At 41.1% G+C, this 22641-nt stretch overlaps 1 protein-coding gene across 5 annotated transcripts in view; it reads right to left on the reverse strand.

Moving 5' to 3' along the window:
- The window catches only part of OGDHL (oxoglutarate dehydrogenase L), a 54811-nt gene extending 41425 nt beyond the window's left edge, over positions 1–13386 (reverse strand). The window contains exons 1-3 of one of the 5 annotated variants that reach the window (XM_086466449.1): positions 13180–13386; positions 5091–5270; positions 1297–1399 (exon numbers count right to left, since the gene is read on the reverse strand). In XM_086466449.1, coding sequence (XP_086322575.1) covers positions 1297–1399; positions 5091–5270; positions 13180–13386 — 490 coding nt within the window. Of the gene's footprint in view, positions 1–1266; positions 1400–5090; positions 5271–13179 lie in introns of all 5 variants that reach the window. The other 4 variants (XM_086466451.1, XM_086466452.1, XM_086466450.1 and 1 more) reach the window with 4 other exon arrangements.
- Between the last annotated feature and the right edge of the window lie 9255 nt (positions 13387–22641).

Here is a 22641-nt window from a genome sequence, read left to right on the forward strand (position 1 = left end):
AAATTTTGTTTCCCCTCACAAACTGAAGTATCACCTCAGTTACACTCTCAGACACACACCTCCACTTCATTCAGATGTCTAGCATATTTTTCCTATGCTCATGAGGGCTTCAGTATGATGCCTTCTGAGCAGTCACAACACTCTTTACTAAACTACCTGCAGGGTTTAAAGAAATTTGTACTGATGTCCTAGCAATCATCCATGCTCCAAACAACTATATTTACTCAGTAAATGTCTAATGTATTTTCTACTAGGTTCTTTCCTTTCATTAAAGGTGACAAACTTCAAAGAGAACCCCTCCCTGATTTGTGTATGCATCTCTCTGTTTACAGTTTTAAGCACTCCAGTGCCTTTATATGATCATGGGTCAGAATTGCTTCTTTGCTCACCACCAGAAAACAGAGCAGCAAAGAGGCAGTAGATGTACTTACAGTAAAATTAAGCAGAATGTGTTTTATCTACTACTTGCATTATGTTTTATGCCTGGTCCAAAAGGCTTCCCTACATATCAAAGAAAAACTGATTCGGTGTTTTTATCAAGTATAAAACCACCTTTTAAACAAACCAGGTAGATTGAAAAGTAGAGAAAAATCAATCAGATATTTTTTATCCAAACAGAAAGGAGCAAAGAAATTGATCAGTGCAATTTTCTCAAAGACATGCCCTCTCAGCAACCTTTGCAAACGCAGACCCTAGTGTATTACGGTCTTCCAGCAGTAAACTAAAATGATCATCATTGATTTATATATACGAGCCAAGAATTCCACACTTCCCATGTTTTCTCCTGATAACTTCAAACAGACTTCTTCAAGTTAATAAGTATCAGAGGCCAGAATCTAAATCTGGTATGAAATTTACCTGAAGTTCCTCTATCCAGCATTTTGTTTATTCCTCGTTTTTCCTATTGACTAGCCTTCAGATGTCCCCAGTCAAAACAAGTATCAAGTATAACGGCATAAAAGTAATTTAGATTACCGAATCTTGGCCTAACGTATATCGACATTGGAATTAAGTTCTGGTGTGGTTCAGAACTGTAAGATCTGGGGGTGTTACGATGTGTTTATAATCATCATTCATCAGAAGGTGAATTCACAGGAACCTCACCTGTGATCTCAGAGCATAAATACCATTGTCCTGAAATTTAAGCCTCCTTACAGATGCTCTAAGAAACTATTTCATGAAACCAGCAAGTAGAAAAGGTAGAAGCTTCCCTGAAACGTCTTATTAAATCACCTCAGCCAAATGAGGTAAGAGACAAATGACCATTGCATACAACAAGGCATTCTGCGTACACACCAAGTTTATCGATTGTAGTGATCAAGTCGGATGGAACGAACGAATCCAAGTCTGCATCCAGAATTCCAAGGGGATCCAGCTGAGCCACATGATGGCCGCGGATCTGAAAAATGAGGAAAGCGAGAGAAAAATGAGGTGACACTAACAAAAGTCAGACAAAGGGAAAAAGTCACTGATATCTTTCCATAGTATGCATATCAGCCATGAAGTCAAATAAGCAAACACCATTAATGTCATGAGAGGGTCATATTTCCCAGCTTTCCCCGTAAGAACAGGAAATAAGCATTACGTCTCTGGAGATGTATACTACTTCTATTAAAAATTGCTGAATACACATTAGAACATAACCTGATATATGTCATAAGCTGACATACAATTTAAAATGGAATTACACTGAAGTTTAGGTAAAGAAAACTACTAAAGATTATACTCTAAATCTCCGGGTAAAATTAAGAAACTGTGACTAGTCTACTGATCGTACCATTTGCTAATTCAGTCATTTTGTATTTTTGCCTGAATCCTCCTTTCCACACCTACAGAATACTAAAATACAGCAGTGCTGACCTAAAACACAGATTGATGCTGAAGAAGTTTATATTGGAAGCAAAGGGATCACTCTTCATGAGCTCTGCTCCACATCAGATAGCATCAGATAGCGTTTATTTTCATTAATGAAATTTCAGGAATTTCATCTATGATGAAATCGACATTCAAGACACCAAAGAACACAAATTCAATGGGGAATTTAGCCATCTTTCAGTTATCAATATGACTGGTGTTAATGAATGCCACAAGTTGCAATAAACTAGTGACTTATGTATGCCTTCTGTAGCACTGCTGCAGAAGAAATAACTAGCTGATTCAATAGAGCCACAAATGAAAAACAAATTTTTAAATATGTCGTCTCTTACATGTGACTCTCATACACCAAATTAGCTCATTAAAAGCTTTTTATAGATTAATATATTAATATTTTCTCCTTAGTATTTTTAAGGACAAATTCAGTTCACTTGGGTAGAATTCCATTCACACTACTGGTACCCTAACTGTCTCTCCAAAAAAATATGTTAATAAACTGCAATATTAATAACGAATTGCACCACAGAGTAAGAGAGTGTGGTTAAAGTGTGGTTCATCAAGAAGTGACTTGTAAAAACACTATTCAAATGTTTTATATTTGCAGAAGAGTTCATAACAAAATGCTTTCCAACCTTTTTCAGAACCACCAGCCCTGTAAATTCAGCCTGGCCTCTGAGATTCTTTGCATCTCATGAATCACCAGTAATAAAGCTCTGACAGGCCAATGATGCCCTCGGCAACATTTGTCCCACTTCATTGTTTACAGCAGCACAAAGTCTATCTGACTGGAACAAAGCAAACAATTCTGTCTCAAGCATCATCAACAGGAAAGAATTTACCTCCCTAAGCTACATCCGCTCTGCAGTATTAGGAGGAAGAGCAAGAGGATTAGCGAGAATGCCAAAACACAGAAGAGCAAATCAGTAAAATGCTGTGCCATACTACACGCCAGAAGCAGTTCAGTCTTTAACTAGAAGACAATATTTTCCTCAATATCAAGTTATTTTTTAATAACTTCCACTTCTTTCAGTGGATACAGAAAATAGTAACAACTGCAAAAATCAGAGATCAACTTTGTGAAAAGACATGCATGGAAAATTCACCAATTGCCATAAATTTGACTAAATGCAAGAACAAACTACCTGAAACTAGATTTCAAAATCATATTTTCTAGACACAGATTAAAAAAATAATCTCCATTATAAAAGAAGATTCAATAAATTAATTTATCTAGACTAATTTTTAAGCACACACATTTCACTGGAAATTCTTCTTTCAGTGCATCCGGTGCTCTGCATTAGAAAAAGCAATAGATTAACTGCCTTTTCAGAAGATCAGCTCAACAGACCACAAAGCAGTTTACCACAAAAACCATAAAATACTGACAGGTTTGAGAAATGAAAATTCTGTATCCTTCTCCATTTCATTTCATTATCAGGCAAAGGAAGGTCACAAATTGATCGTATCCCTTCAACACTGAATCCAGAAAGTATTAAATACCTTTTAAAAACAGCCAGTTGCCTTAGGCAATCTTCTTTCATTGTTTGTCACAGACACATGGGTGCTTGCCATTTATACAGACATTTCTGTTCCATCACTCCAGTTGGACAGCACACTCTTTCAAATACAGCAAACAAACTGGCAATCCCTTAACTATTTTCAAGTAAATGGTGTCAAAGCAGCCTAACATTCTCCAACTTTCTCTAATTCTTCAGCAAATTTTTACTGCAAGTAAAAGTGAATGGGCTGAAGTGGTTGTTTTCTACATAGCTACTTCTAAGCAAATTTTGTATATTCTTTATATTCACAAACCTTTCCACTCTTTTATGACACCTCTCCAACAGCTGGACTAACCTGGTTCATATCTCAGTCAATGGTGACAATGCAATGTGCACAGAAAAAAAAAGTTTTTAAAAAAGTTTCCTCTTCTATTCCTCTGATGATAGCAAACAGGAGTTAAAACTCTTAGTGCAGGGCAGAAGAGATCTGCTTAAGCCAAACTATAGCAAATTTCTTGAGAAGTTTAAAAAAAAAAGCAAAAGAACCCAATTTAAAAATCAAACTGGAATATTTTGCTGAACACAGATCTACATGTTTAGCAGGGCGTTCTTGTTTCACACTGTTTTTAAGCCTTCTGTTGAAATTAGGGAATTAAACACAAGTCTAAACAAAAATGTTTCAACTTGTTTTCATTTAGAAAACATCTAACCAAAACCACTGGACTATTTCCAAAATCCTTCTTTTAGATGAAAAAAGGAAATTAGACTTAATTTCTTAATTTAATAAAAGGGTTAAAAAACCCAAGTGTGAAACAAAGTCAACTTTGATGAACAGCTCTCTAAAAGAAATTACCCAAAGCTGACCCAAACTCAGTACTGTCAGCCTCCCAAAACTCAACTTCTGGTTAATTCATTATTTCTCCTCTCTCTGTTTACCTATAATCCTGCTCAAATCAGGAATCGCAAAATGCACACTAGATGTACAAGAAGGCAAGCACATTTCCTCCTTTCTTACAGAAATGTAGTAACATTTACAATTGTAACACAAATTTTTCCAGAGATGAAGACAGGCTTGGATCATGGAAAAATTTGCCGTTGAAGACAGGGAAAGTTCTTACTTCACTGCACATATCAGGAGATTCATTAGCACCAGTATATCCAGGATAACTCACTGCATATGAAGCAAAACTATTTCAGATAACTCAGTTTTATAATTTGGTCAAGTAACTTACTGAATCAGACACCCCCCCCCCCCCCCCCACTCCCCCCCCCCCCCCCCCCCCACTCCCCCCCCCCCCCCCCCCCCCCCCCCGCAAAAAAAAAAACCTATGTTAATACAGTCAAGTGAGCCAAAAGAATAATAAAGGATAAGCTTTGACATGTTTAGCTCCCAGTCCTGGTAAATGCGCAAAACCCAAGAGATTCATACTCCTTTCATGAACTATCATCTCCATAAACAGCTTCCAAGTTAAGTCAGGGTTGCGGGTAATCTGAATCCTGAGTTTGTTAAACCAGAGGAGCATTCCAGTCTGAATCCAGGACCTCAGTGTTCAGACACTGTGCAGAGAAGACGACTGTCTAGTTCAAGACATTTTGGATCAGAAGCAAGACAATAGGCAAGAGTTAAGACCAGCAGACAAGCAAGAACATAAAAACAAAGAAAAAGGTTGTTTTCAAAGAAGAGGCCCTCCCACACCTACCCCAAAGTACACTTACTTGGTATGCTCTTATCAAAGACTGCACAGCAAGGTGATCTTCAACAAGCTTTTCAGCTTTACCTCGTGTCTGGGCCAGGCCATGGCTCTGAAGAAATGATGCCTTTCTTTCCAACTGGTCTGGTAGATGGGGATCACATGCTTGGCCAGCATTAGCATTTCGGAAAAACAAATCCCAGGACTGGACATGTATACAGAGAAGGAAAGACGGAAAATTTATTACCTCAAACAAAAGTCTCAACCAAAAGCAGTTCTTTCAAGCTACAAATTGTACCTCACTACATTACAGTATTAAGTACTACTAACAGCCAGCAGAAAGAGAGCACTGATACATCCACATCTCAGTAGCAACTGTGTATTTCATTTACACAGAGCCCTTTTCATCTCATTTCTTACACCAAGCTTGTTCAGTGGAAAACTCTCCAGCACATGAGTGCAAAGCATCTTCGTACATTATTCATTCATGCAGCTTTTTTTAACTGTGATGTTTATTCAGGCAACCAGTAATGGGTAAAGAAGTACCAAGCCTATAAAACTGAAAACCGTAATAAATTAGATGAATCCATTCCTTTAATGATACTAAAAGAATTTATAATACTTCAAGATGCTCACTGAATATGCTAATCAGTCCTTAAGGACCTTTCTTGAAGAAACAGTTTAAAAGCAATTACAGGTCTTCTGAGTGAGGCTTTTGGTCTAAGATCCTTTCCACACTACCTTAGGTTACTTTACTACGGAAGAAATTACGGACCTGGTTTCAGGTGCAACTCATAACATTAGAAAAGTACATATTTCAGAAACTCTATCACAACAAAAGATCCTTTTATTTCCACCTGCACTTTTACACAAGCCACTTCCTCCACAAGTGACCAAATCTTGGTTTCCTGAACTGTTTCCATTCTGATGAGGTGGTCACTGTCCCAGGTTAGAATGATATTAGATATATGGATGTCAACAGACAGCAGCAGAATGGGATAAAACATCCGAGATGCGTATACCCAACAAAGAAGAAAGCCTGCACTAGCAGGGGAGTAATCAATACTTGTGCTTAGCTTACAGTTTCCATAAAAGATAACGAAAGGTCATAAAACACTTTCCTCAGTTTGGCTAACTTAGGAAAGAAAAGAAGCTTAAAACCTTTGCAACTGGAATAGAAGAACTGTAAAAGCTAAATTTCATTTTGTACACTGCATGTTATTTACCCTGGCTGTAAGCTTGGAACGAATGCCTTTCAAGGAACCAGTGACAGAAAAGACAAAAAGTAGCCCAAAGATTTTATTTTAAAATGAACAGTACTTACAATATTCATTACAGAATACAGAAAAGGAACAAAACAATGTAACACCAACACTGCATGACAGACAAATATTTACAAAATTTTGTTTTCATTAACAAAAATCTTCATACTGAAATTTCTGCATGCTTTAAGGTGTTGAGAAACACTATGAGAGAGGCAGCATACAAGAGCTAAACATCACCCAACCTTCCAAGTTCAAGTCATGGAAGTAGGGGGGACTCATTGAGCCTGTGGGCAAGAACCTCATCATCAGCATGAAGCCACTGCCTGAGAAACACTGCTTTAACGCACCTCTCTTACTTCTTTATTAATACAAAGCTGCATTGATACAAATCTGATAAACTTATTTATCTCCCTGTTCTTACACCGACTTGATCTAAACAGACCCTAACTTTCATATGCCATGACAACTTAAGGCAGACAGTTCGTGCTTGATGGTCAGTTCCAGACACTGATGAACAATTAATTCCTCCTCCCTTCTCTCATTTATGCCCATTTCCTGTATTCCTCTTACCTTGGCACCTTGCTAGCCACACTGAGATTAGGAGTCTGAAGTTACACAATATCCTATAAATGGTCTACAAGAGTCTATTAGTGTAACTGCACTTCTTCCAGCAATCTCTCTCCACACCTTCTTACTCTGTATTAACACCAGTATTGTTATTCCATGCCTATATAGCACCTAGTCTGAGAGTTTACAGATCCCAGACAGTGAAAACCAAATACAATCCCCTCATGTTACAACTAAAGCTACTTAGACTGGAGGAATTATTTTGGCAATACACAGTTATTAACTCTCACTAAATTAGGAAATTCCAAACATTTGGATCCATGACAAATACGACATTTGGTATTCAAAGTTTTAATAAAGAATACACTTTGTTTATGTTAAGGTTCCTTCCTCACTTTTTCCAACTCCATGATATGCGTACAACGATGAAAATAATTAACTATTCCTTTGTTGAGTCAAGAGCTTATTTAGATGTAGAAGGTATCACAGCACAGTCCCACAAACAACTGAATATGTTTTTAGACAAGTGCTCAGCTGAGACAGTTGCTAACAAAATCCAAATAGACTTGCCCAACAAGCTACCTTTAAGGAGAATAACCATAGGACCCTTTCTTCATGCAAACTCACAAATATAAAGAAATATCTTCAAAATGTTTACATCTGAAGATGCAGCCAGCTGGGACAGAAGGAACCCACACTATTTTTTTCTATCGTGTTTTTGAACTTATTGATTTGTTGGGCAGGCTTGACATTTAATCAGAGGGGAGGGAAAATACATCATTTGGCTACAGAAAATTAGTTTTTTCTAGATACACATCCATCAAAGCCTTTACAAATTTCTATAGTGTCTTTCAAGATTGATACCAGATTCTAGTCTTCAAGTCCTGCGTATCAATGTCAGTCTTTGGCAACAGCATTTGCCATGTGACTGAACAGACAAAAGACCAGCCTGGTCTCACAGCAAACCTGCAGGTTCTCAACTAAATTACTAAAGTTCTTTAAGAAAATGGCAGAGGAGACTTGCAATAGAAAAAAATACATGTGTAAAAAATAAATTACTATAGCGATACATGATGCATTCTTTTTTTTTTTCCTGTCAGCAAATCTATATTGTAGTCAACCATTATTTTCTCCAGTAATATAATACAATTCAAGTGATTCAGTGGCAATATTCTACTCATATAATAAACAGTGTTGCACTTATAATAACAAGTAACATATTAGTTATCTTGATGGTTTGGGTTTTTTTCTAGTGACATCACAATATTTATCAGCCGCAGTGAGGACAGTAAAGCCTTAGAAGACACACACTGATCATCAATACATCATTTAAAAAAAAAAAAAGAAAGAAAGAAAAAAGATGAAGTCAAAACAAAACAAAAACCCCACACTTTTTCCAAGCACGTAAAAAAAGGAAGTGATTACACACAGTAGAGAGGCTGCATACAGGATAACATGGCAGGCATTACGTACTCAATATCCAGCCATATAGTTTTGTAATTAATCTTGTGATAGTAATAACTGAGCCTTGTCAAGCTTCTCCCTTATGATGGATTGCCCTGACACCACGCTTCAAGGAGAAATAATGATGCCTTTTTCAGAGCCATGTCATTTTATTCTGATTGTTGTTTTGGCTACTCTAAGGAAAGGAAATTCAAAAGACAAAGAAAAGCAGGAAATCATCAGGAATGGATCTGCACAAAGAATAACAGCTCCTATGGATATAAATGCATGATATATAACCATGGTATACATAGAAAGGAGAGTTTCTTAGAAGAAATGCCAGTAACACAAATACACTCATTGAAACATGATGCCATATTTCAGTTTTAAATAAGCATACACAGGAAGACATGTCCAGTCAAATCTTCTGAGAGGGAAATAATTTGAGGACCCTTGATTAATTGGAGTTTCTACATAAAAGTGAATATGGTATGATTTTTAAAGCCCAGGAAAAATAAAGCTTTTTCATCTCATCAGCTAAGAGGAGGCACATCCCCTCTGATATGAAAGAGATATCCAAGAAGAAGAAACATGAGGAAAAATGGGAAATAAAGAGGAAAAAGAGGAAAGAGAATGTAATGTCTGAACACCTAGCACAAATTGGCTCCCTAAACCATGCTGGACAAAACAATGAAATATGAGTGGCCTGCTGAGAGAGTCAAACTATTAACAATACCATAACCAATACCACATGAGCTGTTGGTGTCTCTCGACAATATTTTCCAACACTTCGACCACTTTCCGTAGACAAAGTAAAGACAAATTCACAACTCGCCTACAATCATAAAACTACAGCATGAATTTTCCTGTATTTTTAAGAAAACAGAATGAGTTCAACATTTTTAATCTGTTTTATTCAAGCACAAATTGAACAATTTCTGTCAACAAAAATCTTGGGTAGGTATTTACAGCTTTCACCTGATAAAATGAGATGGTTTTCAAAAAAGAAAAAAATAATTTTGTTGACGAAATGAAGTAAAATTAATTGGCATCATTCTCCTCCCCCCTTTTTTCCTAGACTGTGAAAATCCTGATTATTTAGGCAAGAATAGCTGTAAAGTAATCCATGATGTCCATCAACCATATTCTTTTAAGCCTCACAAACCAGGCACACGGTGAATTTACTTCAGTTCATTACTGTTGAAGTACATTACATACAGTTAAGAAAAGAATTCACACATTTTTAAAATGCATCTTGAATTTCCTGGGATCCACTGCCTAGGCCACATCCTGCTCCACCAGTACACTTACACTCCTCTGTTAATTCACTTCTGCTAATTTATTGGTCACTGTTTGTCACGTAAAAGGGTAACGAGTTTGATACATGGCTGAGGGAACAAATTAACTGATCACTGGTTTATGTCTGAAAAGGCGGGGCAGGGTGGTGGTGGTAAGGAAAGCCCTCACACCGAACTGGTCAAGAGTTTATGTCTAAGAACATAAAAAATAAGGAGATCCTCACATTGAGTCACGAGGTTCAGAGTGGACCCCTGTGCTCTCTAAACTCCTCAGAGAGAAGCCTAGGTGTGGCTGGATGCACCCTTAGTCCCAGACTTGGTCAATGGTTTAAGACTAAGGATATAGAGAAATGAAAGGGGTAAGGGAAACCCTACTGCTGCGTCATGAGGTTCAAAGAGGACACTCTTACTTTCCAAACTCCTTCAGAGAGTATGGTTATATCCAATCCTAGTCCCTGACTTAGTCAACAGTTTATGACTAAGGATTATATGTGTCTTGCCACCTATTAGTGAACATTTGCCAGTTTCACAGTCCTGCCTAGGACTTTCAGTGAGACAGACTCGCAAAGTTGCAAAGATAGGTAATTTATTAGGGTGACAGACATAACAAGTTTGGAATTGCCATTGATAAATACACTTGCAGCAAAAATTGAGCTCAAGTTTGTAATACAGTGCTTTTGTTAGCGTTATTTTCCCAGGTAACATCTGACAAAGTTGGAGGTGCAAGTCTTACCAAAGAGGCGTCCCTGCTTGGGAAGGGGAGAGATACCCAGGCCCATTGAGTTCTTGTCCTCAAAACAGAGGATTCTAAATACCAGGTTTATACTCTTGGAGAGGTGGGACTAGGTCAATTATCATATGCCAATTAGCTCTTAACAAGGCTTGTTGCATTGTGTCTACGTTTAGCCTGTACCAAATTGTAACAGTTGCTCCATCGCCTGATGACCCCTCAATAGCCAGGGAGGAGAATCGGGGGAAAAGGAGGGCAGACTCATGGGTTGAAGTGAAACAGATGTAATGGAACACCACCAATACCAACAGAGATGTACAGAGTTATACTTAGCCAAATGAATATCGAGTCACCACAATTGACCAGAGAGCAGTCCTCGGGAGAAGCCAAAGAAGTACCAGGAAGAACCTTAGCAGGAACCCCACAGGACCTCCCTCTTCTCAGTAAACGTTTATAATGGCCATGACATTATGGGATGGGCTACCCCTGTAGCTAACTCAGGTCAGCTGCCTTGGCTGACTTGAAACTGCTAAAGGCCTGCCTAGTGTGGCTAGGCTGTGATTCTGCCCCAGCCAAACCAGGACACATTGTCAATCAATAAAGTAGGTGGAAGCAGCGGAGAACAAAAGCATCTTGTACAGAGGTGCAGGGGTCTTTTCTGGCTTTAATGAGGTAACATCTGGAGGTGCGGAGGGCTTCTCTGGCTTTACTGAAGTATCACAGGGCTGTGAGGTCTCCACCTCACCCTAGGTGCCACTCAGTCAGTTTCTTGTCCTTGAAGCCAGCTGCTCATCCCTTGCCTTTGTCCAGGTCTGGTGTTTGTTGGTGCAAGATAAGCACGTTGCTCAGTCTGTGCTCTCATTCAAGTCGACCCTCACTACTTTCTGCTGACTCACGGTGATTTGGTACTAACAAGCCCACTGTCCAACAAACTGCACCCCCTTATCAAGATCCATCACCCAAAAGCCTGAACTGCCAGGCGAATTGGACGGTCTTTCAGCAGAATGGTTGGCATTTCCGCCTAACCCCAAGCACCAGCAAAATAACGAGCACGTCTAATTTAGCAGAAGCCTTTGCTCCTTACTGGGGCGGTTGCGCCGGGAAAGCCTCCCATCCCCGCAGCTGCCCTTCTGCGGGACCGGCTGCGGCGCGGCCCGCCCCGCCCGCTCAGCACCCCGGCCAGCGGCGGGGGGAGGTACGGGGGACCGCCCGCTCAGCACCCCGGCCAGCGGCGGGGGAGGGTAACCCGCAGCCCACCGGGACCGGCTTCCCGGTGCCCCCGCCTCCTGCTGCGGCGAGTGTAACCGCGCAGCGCCTGTGCGACTTTACTGAGGGTTATGCCCACTGCAAATGTGCCAGACTGCACAGCAGCAAAATCCACTCTGCTGTAAAGGCTCCGAACACGAAACGTCATTCTTCTTAAAGGAAAGAAGGTTGTCGTGAGTCAATGTAACTTAAATAAAGCAAGTAAAAATATGGTATCACCACGTGCACTCCTTATGCACGAATTCACCCCTTCAGTGTCCTTAAAATAAAGGCTTCATATCAATCTACAGCACCAGCACATCATGAGGGCTTCTCAGAAATTAATTCAGTGCATCTACCCAACATGCCACCCTGCCCTACACCGGCTGGAACTTCAGCTGGCAGTTACCTGCCGAGGAACCAAAGACAGATGGGATGAGACAAGGAGCCGTCCCTGGAGAAGGTCTCTTCAGTTCCAAGCTAAGGTGCAACACAAAAGACCCAGGACCTATCTGCTATGTGAATAACATTCAGTCTTCTTAGTTGTCACTGCATATGTCACCTTCCAACAAGACTAAATTCATATGTAACATCCAAAAAACCCAGCTACAAAATTGCTCTTTTTGGTCTCTCTTTTTTTTTTTTTTTTTCAACTAGCGTCACTTCCCCAAGCTCTGGATAGGTTATCGGACTTAGAGCAACAACTTCTAAGTGACATTTTGATACATGTGCCTCAAGAATAAAGGAACACACAACCAATTTGGTAAATGTTTTGGGCACAAATAACACTGCTTCTCTAGAAAATGACTTGTCTGTCTGAGAATTTATCAGACTTCTCATCAGCTTCTTAAGTTACTCTACATGTATCACCATAAGAGAGCCTCCCTTGTCAGCAGAAAGCTTGTTAAAAAATTAGTCTATGTATTTTGCCCACAAGAAAGGATTTGGGCAATAGATTTAAAGTAAAAAAAAAGCAAACAAATGTATGTCACCTGGAGACAGAGGCAGAGAGACAGAACAAAATACTTTTCAAGATACTTAAGAAGGCTTTTCTGACAATTTCAAATTCAGTTTTAAGGTTACAACTTCCACAGCTACCTAAAGGGAACCGAACATTCATCTTCTTCAGGCAGTTTAGAGGTACCAATGTCCACACGTAGTATTTAACTAGAACACATCCTCTGACACAACCTTATTACAATAAACCAAAAAATTAAAAGTATTTTATTTCTCAGGTCTTTTTCCAGATGTAACTAATTACTTAACAGACTGCTTGAAGAGCATTTCCATGGAGGAACGCTGAAAGTTTCTGAGCAGCTTAAAATTTCTGGTCTGGACTTCTTATTCTTTCCGCTCAGCTCACCATGCCTGTGGCTCCTCTGTACTTTTTTAGCTGCAATATCGTATCTTACAACAATCGATATGTGGGAAATTAGTTTCACATTTTTCATTTCATACAAGACCTTCTTCTGGACTTTTTATAAAACAAGTTATAAAAAGAAAAAAAAAAAAATCAATTCCACCCTTAACCTAATATTATAATTTACAGTCAAATTTTAGACTTACCTTATGTACACTTTCAGGGTTTTCAAGCCATGCATAATACATTTCCTCCACATAATTTGAATTACTCCCACTCAGGAATGGTTCTGAAGTTCCTGATGAAACATACCGTTGCCCATGTAAAAATACCCTTCTGGCTATATCTTGCTTTTCCAGAAGTTTAATGCCATGCCACTTCAGCGTAGCCACAAACAACTTCAGATGATTCATGACTGTTTATTAGACAGAAGATCCAAGTCTATTAATAAGACAAAACCAAACCTAATCAGAAAAAGAGCCAATGAATTACAGACTCATTTCAGCCTCACAGTGAAAGCTATGGCTAGAGTGCTCTTCCACAAAGCTCAGGCCTAGGCATGAAGCTCTCTTCAGGACAGAGGCCACTCCATGACTGACTGTAGAGCTACACTTAGAGCAGGGAGAGCGTTGCTGATGGCCATCCCCACATCAATCAGCTCACCTCACAGCTTCTGTAACCGAGAACACCATCCCGGTTCCTGAGGCGACCCTGATACCACTTGTATGGCATGCCCTCTGAGCCCCGATTCCCCGGGAACAAATGAGTCTGCTAACCACTTCTCTGGAGCTCTTGGCAACTGTAAGGGCTGTCTCTCTGTTGTAGGAAGCTGCGGCCTTTTACCAAGACAAGCTGGGGTAGGTTCAGTGAAGAACTGCAAATGCAAGGGTTGAAAAAAAAGCCTGCTAGCTTTATGCCATGAATAATGGAGCTGATAAAATAATTAAAAGTGTTAGTTAAGCGTTCATATTGACACTAGCCTTCAATCTAACAGTGTTACGCTAAGAAAAGGCTCAGTTTAATCCACCTTGCTAACTTGCAACATTATCTTGTCCTTCCAATGACCTCATATGAGCTTTTTAACACAGAGAGCAGATTTCCTGCAATTTTGAACACAATGAGAAAAACAACAAGGGTTGAATCTTGGGAATGCTGAACACCATCAGCTCCAGTGCTAGCAAAGGGAATCAAAGCTCACCTTCAGAATACAATTAGACCAAAAATAGTATAATCTTAATGCTGAAGTTGCTAAAATTGCAAAGGAATAGCGATAACGTGAAAAGAAATTATTACTTCTGTTTTCACTTTAGAAGTATTTGGAAAGCAACAAGAACATAAACATTAGGATACTAATTAAGAGGAAGAAAAATTCAGATTTAACTCTGAAGTGTCTCTCAACTGTTTTGTTGTCCATCTAATATATTGGGTCAGAAGGTAAAATGAAGTTTTCTGTTGTTTAGTATGACTAGTTGAACAATTCCTAAAAACAAACAAAAGTACTGAGCTGCCAAATGAACTTTAAAGTGTTTTAAAAGCAACACTGTCATTTTGAGTCATAGATACTGTCATTTTGAGTCATAGATCAATTTTATGTTACCTATTACATGTAAAGATTATTTTCTTTCCAATTTAAGAATGGATACCTTAAAAATTCTACATAAATATTTTCTGTATATACATCTCATTAAATTATTTTCTCACTGTTTTTCCTCTTCCCCCTCTCCCTCCAAAAAAGGAAATATATGGTTATAGAATTCTTACGTTTTTAAGGGATAGGAAGAGCTCACCCAATTTAAAAATTAATATTTGTCTTAAAAAAAAAAAAAAAAAGAAAAAAAGAAAAAATGTCTCCTTGCTGAATAAAACAGCATTACTGCATGCTTTTCTCTGGCATCACATTTTCAACATGACATTTTTAACTCAACATCTATTTTGAAAGCTGCTGACTGGATCATTTTCCTAGTCACTGGCTTTAACTGCATCATCCCAGCAGTGAACTCTCCTCCTTTATCACACCTATTTCCCTTGACTCCTCTTTGAAGACTTCTGCAGCCTTTTCAATCTCATCCACTAGCAGATCTGATGCCTAGCTTGTAACACCAGCCACCATCTACCTACTGAATTTTCCAAACAAGCACTTATTCACATTCTCCATGGTTCCCAGATACATGGAAAGTATTCTCCCAAGGCAGTATCACCAAAACTAGTACACAATCCTCCTTTAAACCTACAAAACCCTCAAAACCTCAAAACCACACACTCTTCTCTCCCCACTTGGCGTGTTCAGCAAACTGGCAATGTAACGTTAGGCTACTAGTATGCTGAATCCCTTACATGTTAGCATTATTTCCTATCTACCTACATTCACTGGTCATTTCCCATTTCACAGATTCAAAGCTTATTACAACACTGATTTCCTCCTGTGTCAAAACCTTGTCTATGATTAGGGCTCCTAAGCAACTGTAGGAATACAAATACTGTCAGCATCATTTTGAAAGCAGATTAAGTCCTGCAAAAGCTCAGAGCGACTGGGACACACTGACAGAGTTAATGTATTGTCTGCATATGTAATTCTCTTTAAGATGTAACAGCACTAAAACCACTACGTATGCATCATGTCATTTTGTAAAACTTGGTAAGATTTCAACATGTGGTAACAGTAAGAACTGAGAGGTCACCATGGCACTTAGGACTTTATGTCTGCGCCCGTTCTGACAGAAATGATTATTCTACCTATCTTATTCCATGCAAATCTCACCCTGTACTACCAAACTTCTGCACACATACCCCAGAGGTGGACACTCATCCCTACACGGTTACCTACCCTCATTGAAAGTGATTTGCAAAGAGCTGGGAGAGAAGGGAATGAGAGGAACAAGGGAATGAGAAGAACATTTTTTTTAGTTTAGTTTATCATACTACAGTGGCACGTACAGGTAATTTCACATTCCTTCTTCCTAATACGTCTGCCTGGAGACTTCTTTTAGTAGTTAGCAAAGAATGCATAGAAAAATAACAACAATTTGTCAGGGAGATTTGAAAATGGATGCAAACAACATAATACATAATAGAAACAAAGAGCTTGTAAGCGGTAGGAGTCACTTCCCTCCAGTTCCACTTAAATTTCAAAATGGAGTCAAAGTCATATTTCAAGTTCTAACTACTGAATATGTGATCTATGTAAGTGGATACGGGCTATGTCACTCCTATGAAGATATAAAGATCAGGGGTGAAGAAAACTGTTATCACAGACATTATTCCCATCTCATGAAAAAGTAATGCCTCCATTTTTATACAGGTATGAAACAAAAATGGACAAAGCCACCAATCATGTAATTCCAGACAGATATCAGCTACAGATTAATTTGACTCAACAAAACTGACTTCTTCCTAGTTCTTCCTTTCGCACATACCGCTCTTTACACAGATGTCAGCTGTCAGCTGCTAAACGAATCGCAGACCACCAGCATGATCATAGACCATTCCAGCCCACTCAGCCTTGAGACTGTCAGTACAAAAATCAGCACACAGGACAGCAGGCAGAAGTCAGAAATAGTTAGGATTGTTCCACTCTGCTGTTTCCTAAACCAACCCTGAAGTGAAAACAGTGATTGGCAAGAAATCAAGCTGAGCTGAGAGCAACCTCAAAGATGATACTAATTAAAACTCTACCAGAGGTCAAAAATAAGAAAGAAGCAGTGAACCAAAAGAACAAGCTGATATTTAATGCACCAAAGCACCCTTTAAACGGTGAAGTAAATGAAAGCCCTAAGCAGCTGAAGATTTCTGCAGCTGTTTTGCAGTACAGCATGTGTGTCTGAAGCTACAAGCTAGCTCTCACCTTGGCACTTTCAACTCTAAAAGTGACCTAATGTCATGGACAGTCTTGTGAATTATGCTGCCCAGGTTTCTAGAGGTTAAGAGAATCATATGAAAAAGAGACAGCACGACACTTCTGATAGTGCAGTGTTTATCCAGCTTTTTCCAAGATTGCTTTAAACATAAATACATTGCAGAGGCCACTATCACATGAATCAGTATTTTCCTGGTATTGCCAGGACCCTTACTGAGTTTCTTAAAACACACATGAAGTCCTGCTACCAATGCTAACAAATGCTCTTTATGCTCTGCAGAAGTAGTCATTAATATGTCTGGTCCATATTTTACAAAAATGCTCCTTCATCCACGATCATGGTCATTTTCTCCTATATTCCCCACACTACTCACTCCTGAAGTCCTTCTTAAGATTGAATAATTCTAATAAAATGAGGCTGACAGTGGGAAAAAAACGGATGAAGATAATAAAGTATCTCCAAAAGCCTGTCATAGATAACTGAAACTAGAGACATGAAGTATCCTTATCAAATAAGGCTACTTCAGGGAATATACACCTCCACATGCTAAATGTTTCTTTTCCTTCCAGCACAGATGTGCCACATTGTATAAAGCAGCATAATTCTCCATCCAGAAAGCTGACCTGGAGGAAGTTGACAAGCTGTAAGCCTTGTCAATGGAGGCATCTCCATGCAATAAAACTACCCAATATACTGCTCTCCCCTCAAAAAAAAAAAACCCACCTTCAGAGGGTATCAAAGGGATAACATCACCACAGACTCCAGGCTACCAAAACGTTGTAAAAGAGCAGGAGGGAAGTATCTGGAAGGGGTTGGTTTTATTCTGCCCCTGCCCGCAACATAAGGGCACGTTCTTCCACGGCTACCCGGCAAAACCTTGCCACGCCCGTGTCCTGGTCACCTTGGGCACGACCAGAGGCCAGAGCCAGCGAGGCCGTCAAGGCGCTCCCGCCCGTGATAGGGACGAGGTACCACTGGAGCCCGGGCCAGGAGGGCCGCCTTCCCCCCTCACCTCAGCCGCGGCGCCCCGCCGGAAGACCGCGCTCCGGGGCCCGGCCCGGCCCGGCTTGGCCCTGCGGCGCGACCTCTCACAACTGCACGGTAAGCGGCCCTGCGCGGGGCACGGGGACCCCAACCGCCCGGCACGCTCACATGGGCCGCGCCTGCCCTGGCTCCGCCACGCCGCCCCCAGCCTGCCGCCCCCGAGCCGAGCCGAGCCTGGTCCGGCTTGGCCGCCAGGCCCGCCGCCCCTCGCCCCTCACCGGCGCTGACAGACCTGCGGGGGCGGGGAGGCTCCGGCCCATCCGTGGACACCGGCGGCACCGCCGCCGCCACCGCCCGGGGCACAGGCCGCACCGAGGGAGTGGCAAGGCGAGGCAGAGCGGGGCGGGGGACCATTACCTGCGTCACGTGAGGCGCGCGCCGCAACGGCCGCGGCGCCCGGTGCGCGCGCTGAGGTCACGGCGGGGCGGGGCCGCGGGGCGCGGGCCCCGGGCCCCGGCCCCGCTGCCGACAGGGGCGGCCGCCGCGCCCCCGCCCGAGGCCGCGCCCCCTCACCCGGCCCCTTAGGACCGATCGTCCGCGGCGCCATTTTAGGGGCGACGCCAGCCTAGGCAGGGGCCGCTGCGAGGTGCGAGGCAGGGCGTTACGTGGGTGCTGGTGGGCAGCAACAAGGAGCCGGGCACCCCTGGAAGGCCCGTGGGTGCTGCAGTCCCCTGTCCCAGCACACCGTGCTGCAATGAGCGCTGCCCCAGCCGGGGAGCAGGACCCTCTAGTAGGGCCGCGTGCCGTGGGGTGTCCGCGACAGGGGGATTGCTTGGCAGGAAGGAAAAATGGATAAAATGAACATCTGTCTGTGAGATTTCTGGCAGATCATCAAGAAAACTGGCGATGGAAGCGGGCACCTTTGCAGTTGGACAGTGTGAGGCATTGCGGGGACATGAGATGATCCTGGCCTCGAAGATGGTGTGCTACACCTGGCTCACGTTAATCTTCTGGCCTGTAAAGCTACCGGCGCAAAGAAAGTAATTGCGCTTGATGTTAATGGCAGAGGGCAGCATTGAATGTTATGTGTACATAGAAAGTCCTTTGGTGATCCCTGCCCAACAGTTTTTCATTAAAAATAGTATATAAATGTAAACGAAAGCACTGATGAGATGAATAGCTATGAAGGGAACACACCTAAAAGACAAGTTATTCACACAACTCCTGTACAGGAATGACTGAAGGTTTCATAAAGGAGATGTAAAGTGTTCCAAGGACACTTACGCTTTCTCGCCAAAATTTGTACATAAAGTAGACTTTGACAAAATGATTTGAACTATGTTTGATGCATTTTTTTTGAGTGAGCTATTGTCCCAGGTTATGTGGCCAAATAGAAAATGTAAGACAGTACAATTTTAAGTGTTCCTTTGCTGGCAGAATTTTTATTTATATCTTCCAAGTCTTCTTTTCTCTGGGATGCCTTCAAATTATAGATGTCTATCCATTTTCTGTAATAATTCAGAACATGACATATTTGTTATTTACCCGCTCTTAATCAAGTTGCACAATATGTACAACCAAGGTCAATCACCTATGGAGACACTAAAATTGATATTTCAGGTAAATACTGACATCATCACATAAATACCAACGTTTGATGATTTTCTGGGTGAACAATAAGATACGAATAATGGCAAAACTGGGCACACCTTAAAAGGAAGGAGGAGAGAGAGCTATAATTGTTTTGTGCTAAGGGTATTTTATTAGGATTTATCAGGGTCAGGTGGGCAGAAAGTAAAAACCTTAGGAAGAAGGAACACAGCAGACTTCATCTGGGGCTTTGTTGCCTAATGGTCACACAGATTTTCATGAAGATTATTGGTTGCTATAGTTGTTGATTAGAGTAAAATTAGTTTCTTCTAGATAAAAAAAATCTTAATACATAAATAAATCAAAAGCTTTATTACCATCTCAGCAGTTTTCCTAGCAGCTGTGCGTCTTTGAGGAATTGATGAATACTGCAAAGTGAAGGTGTGAATGATTTTGTGTCAACATTTTTGTGATACAATATTTAGTGCAGGGAAGAGATTGTGCAGAGAGACGGCACAGGAAGCACCACGGGACAGCCCGTCCCACAAACAGTGCTGCCAGGGAGGGTGACCGCCACGCTCGCTGGGGGAGCCCATCATCACTGCAAAATGGAACACGTGCTGAACTGGTTACTTGCAGCTAGCCAGATGCTGGTTGAGCCTTCTGGCAAGTGGTGAAATATTGTTAGATGCTGCAGCTCCTAATTGAGTTTTAACCTTATTATGAGCAGACAGAAGCCATCTTTAGAGCAATCACGTTATGCTGACTGAACATAAATTCAATTAAAAATTATAGTGAGGACAAACAGACCTCCCCTCTACTTCAGAGGGAAACCCGCATGTCAAATCTGACTTTGAATACCGTTGCAGGGAAAAGGGTAAATATACTTGGAGAGACACTAGGATACTACAGTATGTTTGTTTTAAGTGCTTATGTCGTTCCCTGAAGCCTTTGCCCCATTTCACAACATTTATGTTCTTTTTCTTTTTTTTTTAATTTTTCACCCAATGGATTTGTGTGCTTGAAACAGCAAAATTCTGTTTTATTGTGCTGTCCTGGTTTGAGCTAAACCAGAACTAATTCTGTTCAGTGATTTTGCTCTTCAGTTAAGTCTCTTCTAAGTAACTGCACTTTCTGCAATCAACAGCATGTTTTCCAGACAGTGTCTGCTTCTAGTAGTGATAGTGCTTGATGTTTGTAGTTAGTGCCAAGCAATGGTATGCAGAAAGGCTCTTGCTTATACTTGCTCCTGTAGCAACCAAGGTCACTGCTAAATCTTGCACCCTGTCTTGAGGTGCTGTAAGTAAAAAGGATTGTAATGAAGTAAAAAGGTTGCACCTGCAGGCAGGAGCAAGCTGGACAAGTGACCCAAAACTGACCAGCAGAATATTCCATCCCATGTACGTGATATAAAGCTGAGGGATCACGAGGGTTAAACCCTCTTCTTCAATAGCTGACGCCTGAGGAGGACTCTGTCTGTTCTTCTGTCTGTGATCCTGATGCGTGCGGTCCTGAATCCAGTCCCTGTGTCCAGTTCCCATCTGCTGCTGAGTCCAGCCTGGGACTGCCCCAGTGCCAGCCCTGCAGCGTCACTGGTGACTTATCGTCATCAGTGGGCTAGGTTTGGTATTAGTTTCATGCGTATTTGTATATATTCTATAATTTTCTTATTCGTATTATTATCTTTCCTTTTTATTGTTATTGTTTCATTAAAGCTGGTTTAGTTTTCTTTTCCAATCCATAAGTCTCTCTCCCTCCCCCTTATGGGAGAGGAGTTAATAGAGAGCGTCTGTCATTTGCTAGTGGCCAGTCCAGCCCTAACCCGTAACATGGGAGCAACTCCCAAATTCGCCAGTATTTACAGAAACTGGATTTCCCTCCCACCTCTCCCACTCGGCTTTCAGCGCTGCCCTACCAGCTCTTGCTGTTCTAAGGCATCACCTTACTGCTGCTGGCTTTCCTTCATTCGGTGTCACTTTGCCACCGGTCTGCACCTTCTTACCACTCATCTGTTCTCTCTCCATTGAGCCTCTGTGATGGACAATCAGCTATTTTCTCATTATTCTAGTTTTAATTCTTGCAATTTCCAATTGCAGTTCATGCTTATCTGCCCATTTATGTGTCCACTTGTATACTTGCCTCTCCCTCCCACCACCGAAAGGGAGATACATACACTGGCTTTGCTTCCTGCTAAACTATCACACTTCGAAATTGGCTGGAATGGAAGTCCATCAGTGGAATGAAAACTTAGAAAAATTGCAATTCATAGCAGACACAGAGCCAAGTTTCCAGCTTGCTTAGCACCGTTCTTATGCCAGCTGCATTAGGGAAGTTCTGCACTGGATAAAATGTGTAACATGGGATAGTCACGACAGCACCCCTGAAATGGAAGTCAGATCTGAAGTTGTCTGTTGTGCTGAAAGACACACTGCCTCACCATGATTTATTTTTGTATTTATCCTTAATTTTCTGTAGCACGTCAATGTTAATCTGACATGCTTTCTTACTTATTTCTGCCTCTTTTATGTCTTAACTCAGGCATGAGTTAACAAAACTAGAACCCACCTATTTGAACAAACCAAAGCGCATCTTAACAGAACTAGAACTGAGCTGTTTTTGGAAACACACCGTGTTGCCCACTGGGAGCGCAGTGTGGCCCATCGTTTGTTCCACGGTACAGTATTGCATAAATCTCTAATGCCTTGCCTCTGACTTCACTCATTTTTGGTACATCAGTTTTCCTTGCCAGATCAGCAGCTACTTGCAATCAGCACTGCAGTTCCTCGGTTAATTGCTTCACACAACTCTCTCTCTAACACAGCATGACTTCTCAGTAGGCTTGTTTCTTCAAAGGGTAATGTCATAGAGGGTGGTCTGGATACAGGATTACTCATAGAAGGACAATCTCATTAATAGCTTCTCCTCCTGAGATAGATATATTTATGTATTTTTGGCAACTCTTCATTGTTACTGGTAATGTAATTCCACTAGAGACAATGTTTACCTGAGGTTCTCTTTAAGCCAAGCACAGAAACTCCATTTTATTTTATTTCCCAATGTGTTTATTACACATGAAGGCTACAAACTAGCATAGGTTCAAATCTAAGTTACCATCTCTCCTTAAAGCAAGGCAATTTGGAAATGGTAAAGGATCCTCTCACTTTGAGCCTAACAATAAACACAGTGAATATCCTACAGGGCTCTGGCAATTAGGCTTCTCTAATACTTAAATCTGAGATT

Source organism: Leptosomus discolor, chromosome 6 (assembly GCF_034619465.1).
Source record: "Leptosomus discolor isolate bLepDis1 chromosome 6, bLepDis1.hap2, whole genome shotgun sequence".
NCBI classification, from domain to species: Eukaryota; Metazoa; Chordata; class Aves; order Leptosomiformes; family Leptosomidae; genus Leptosomus; species Leptosomus discolor.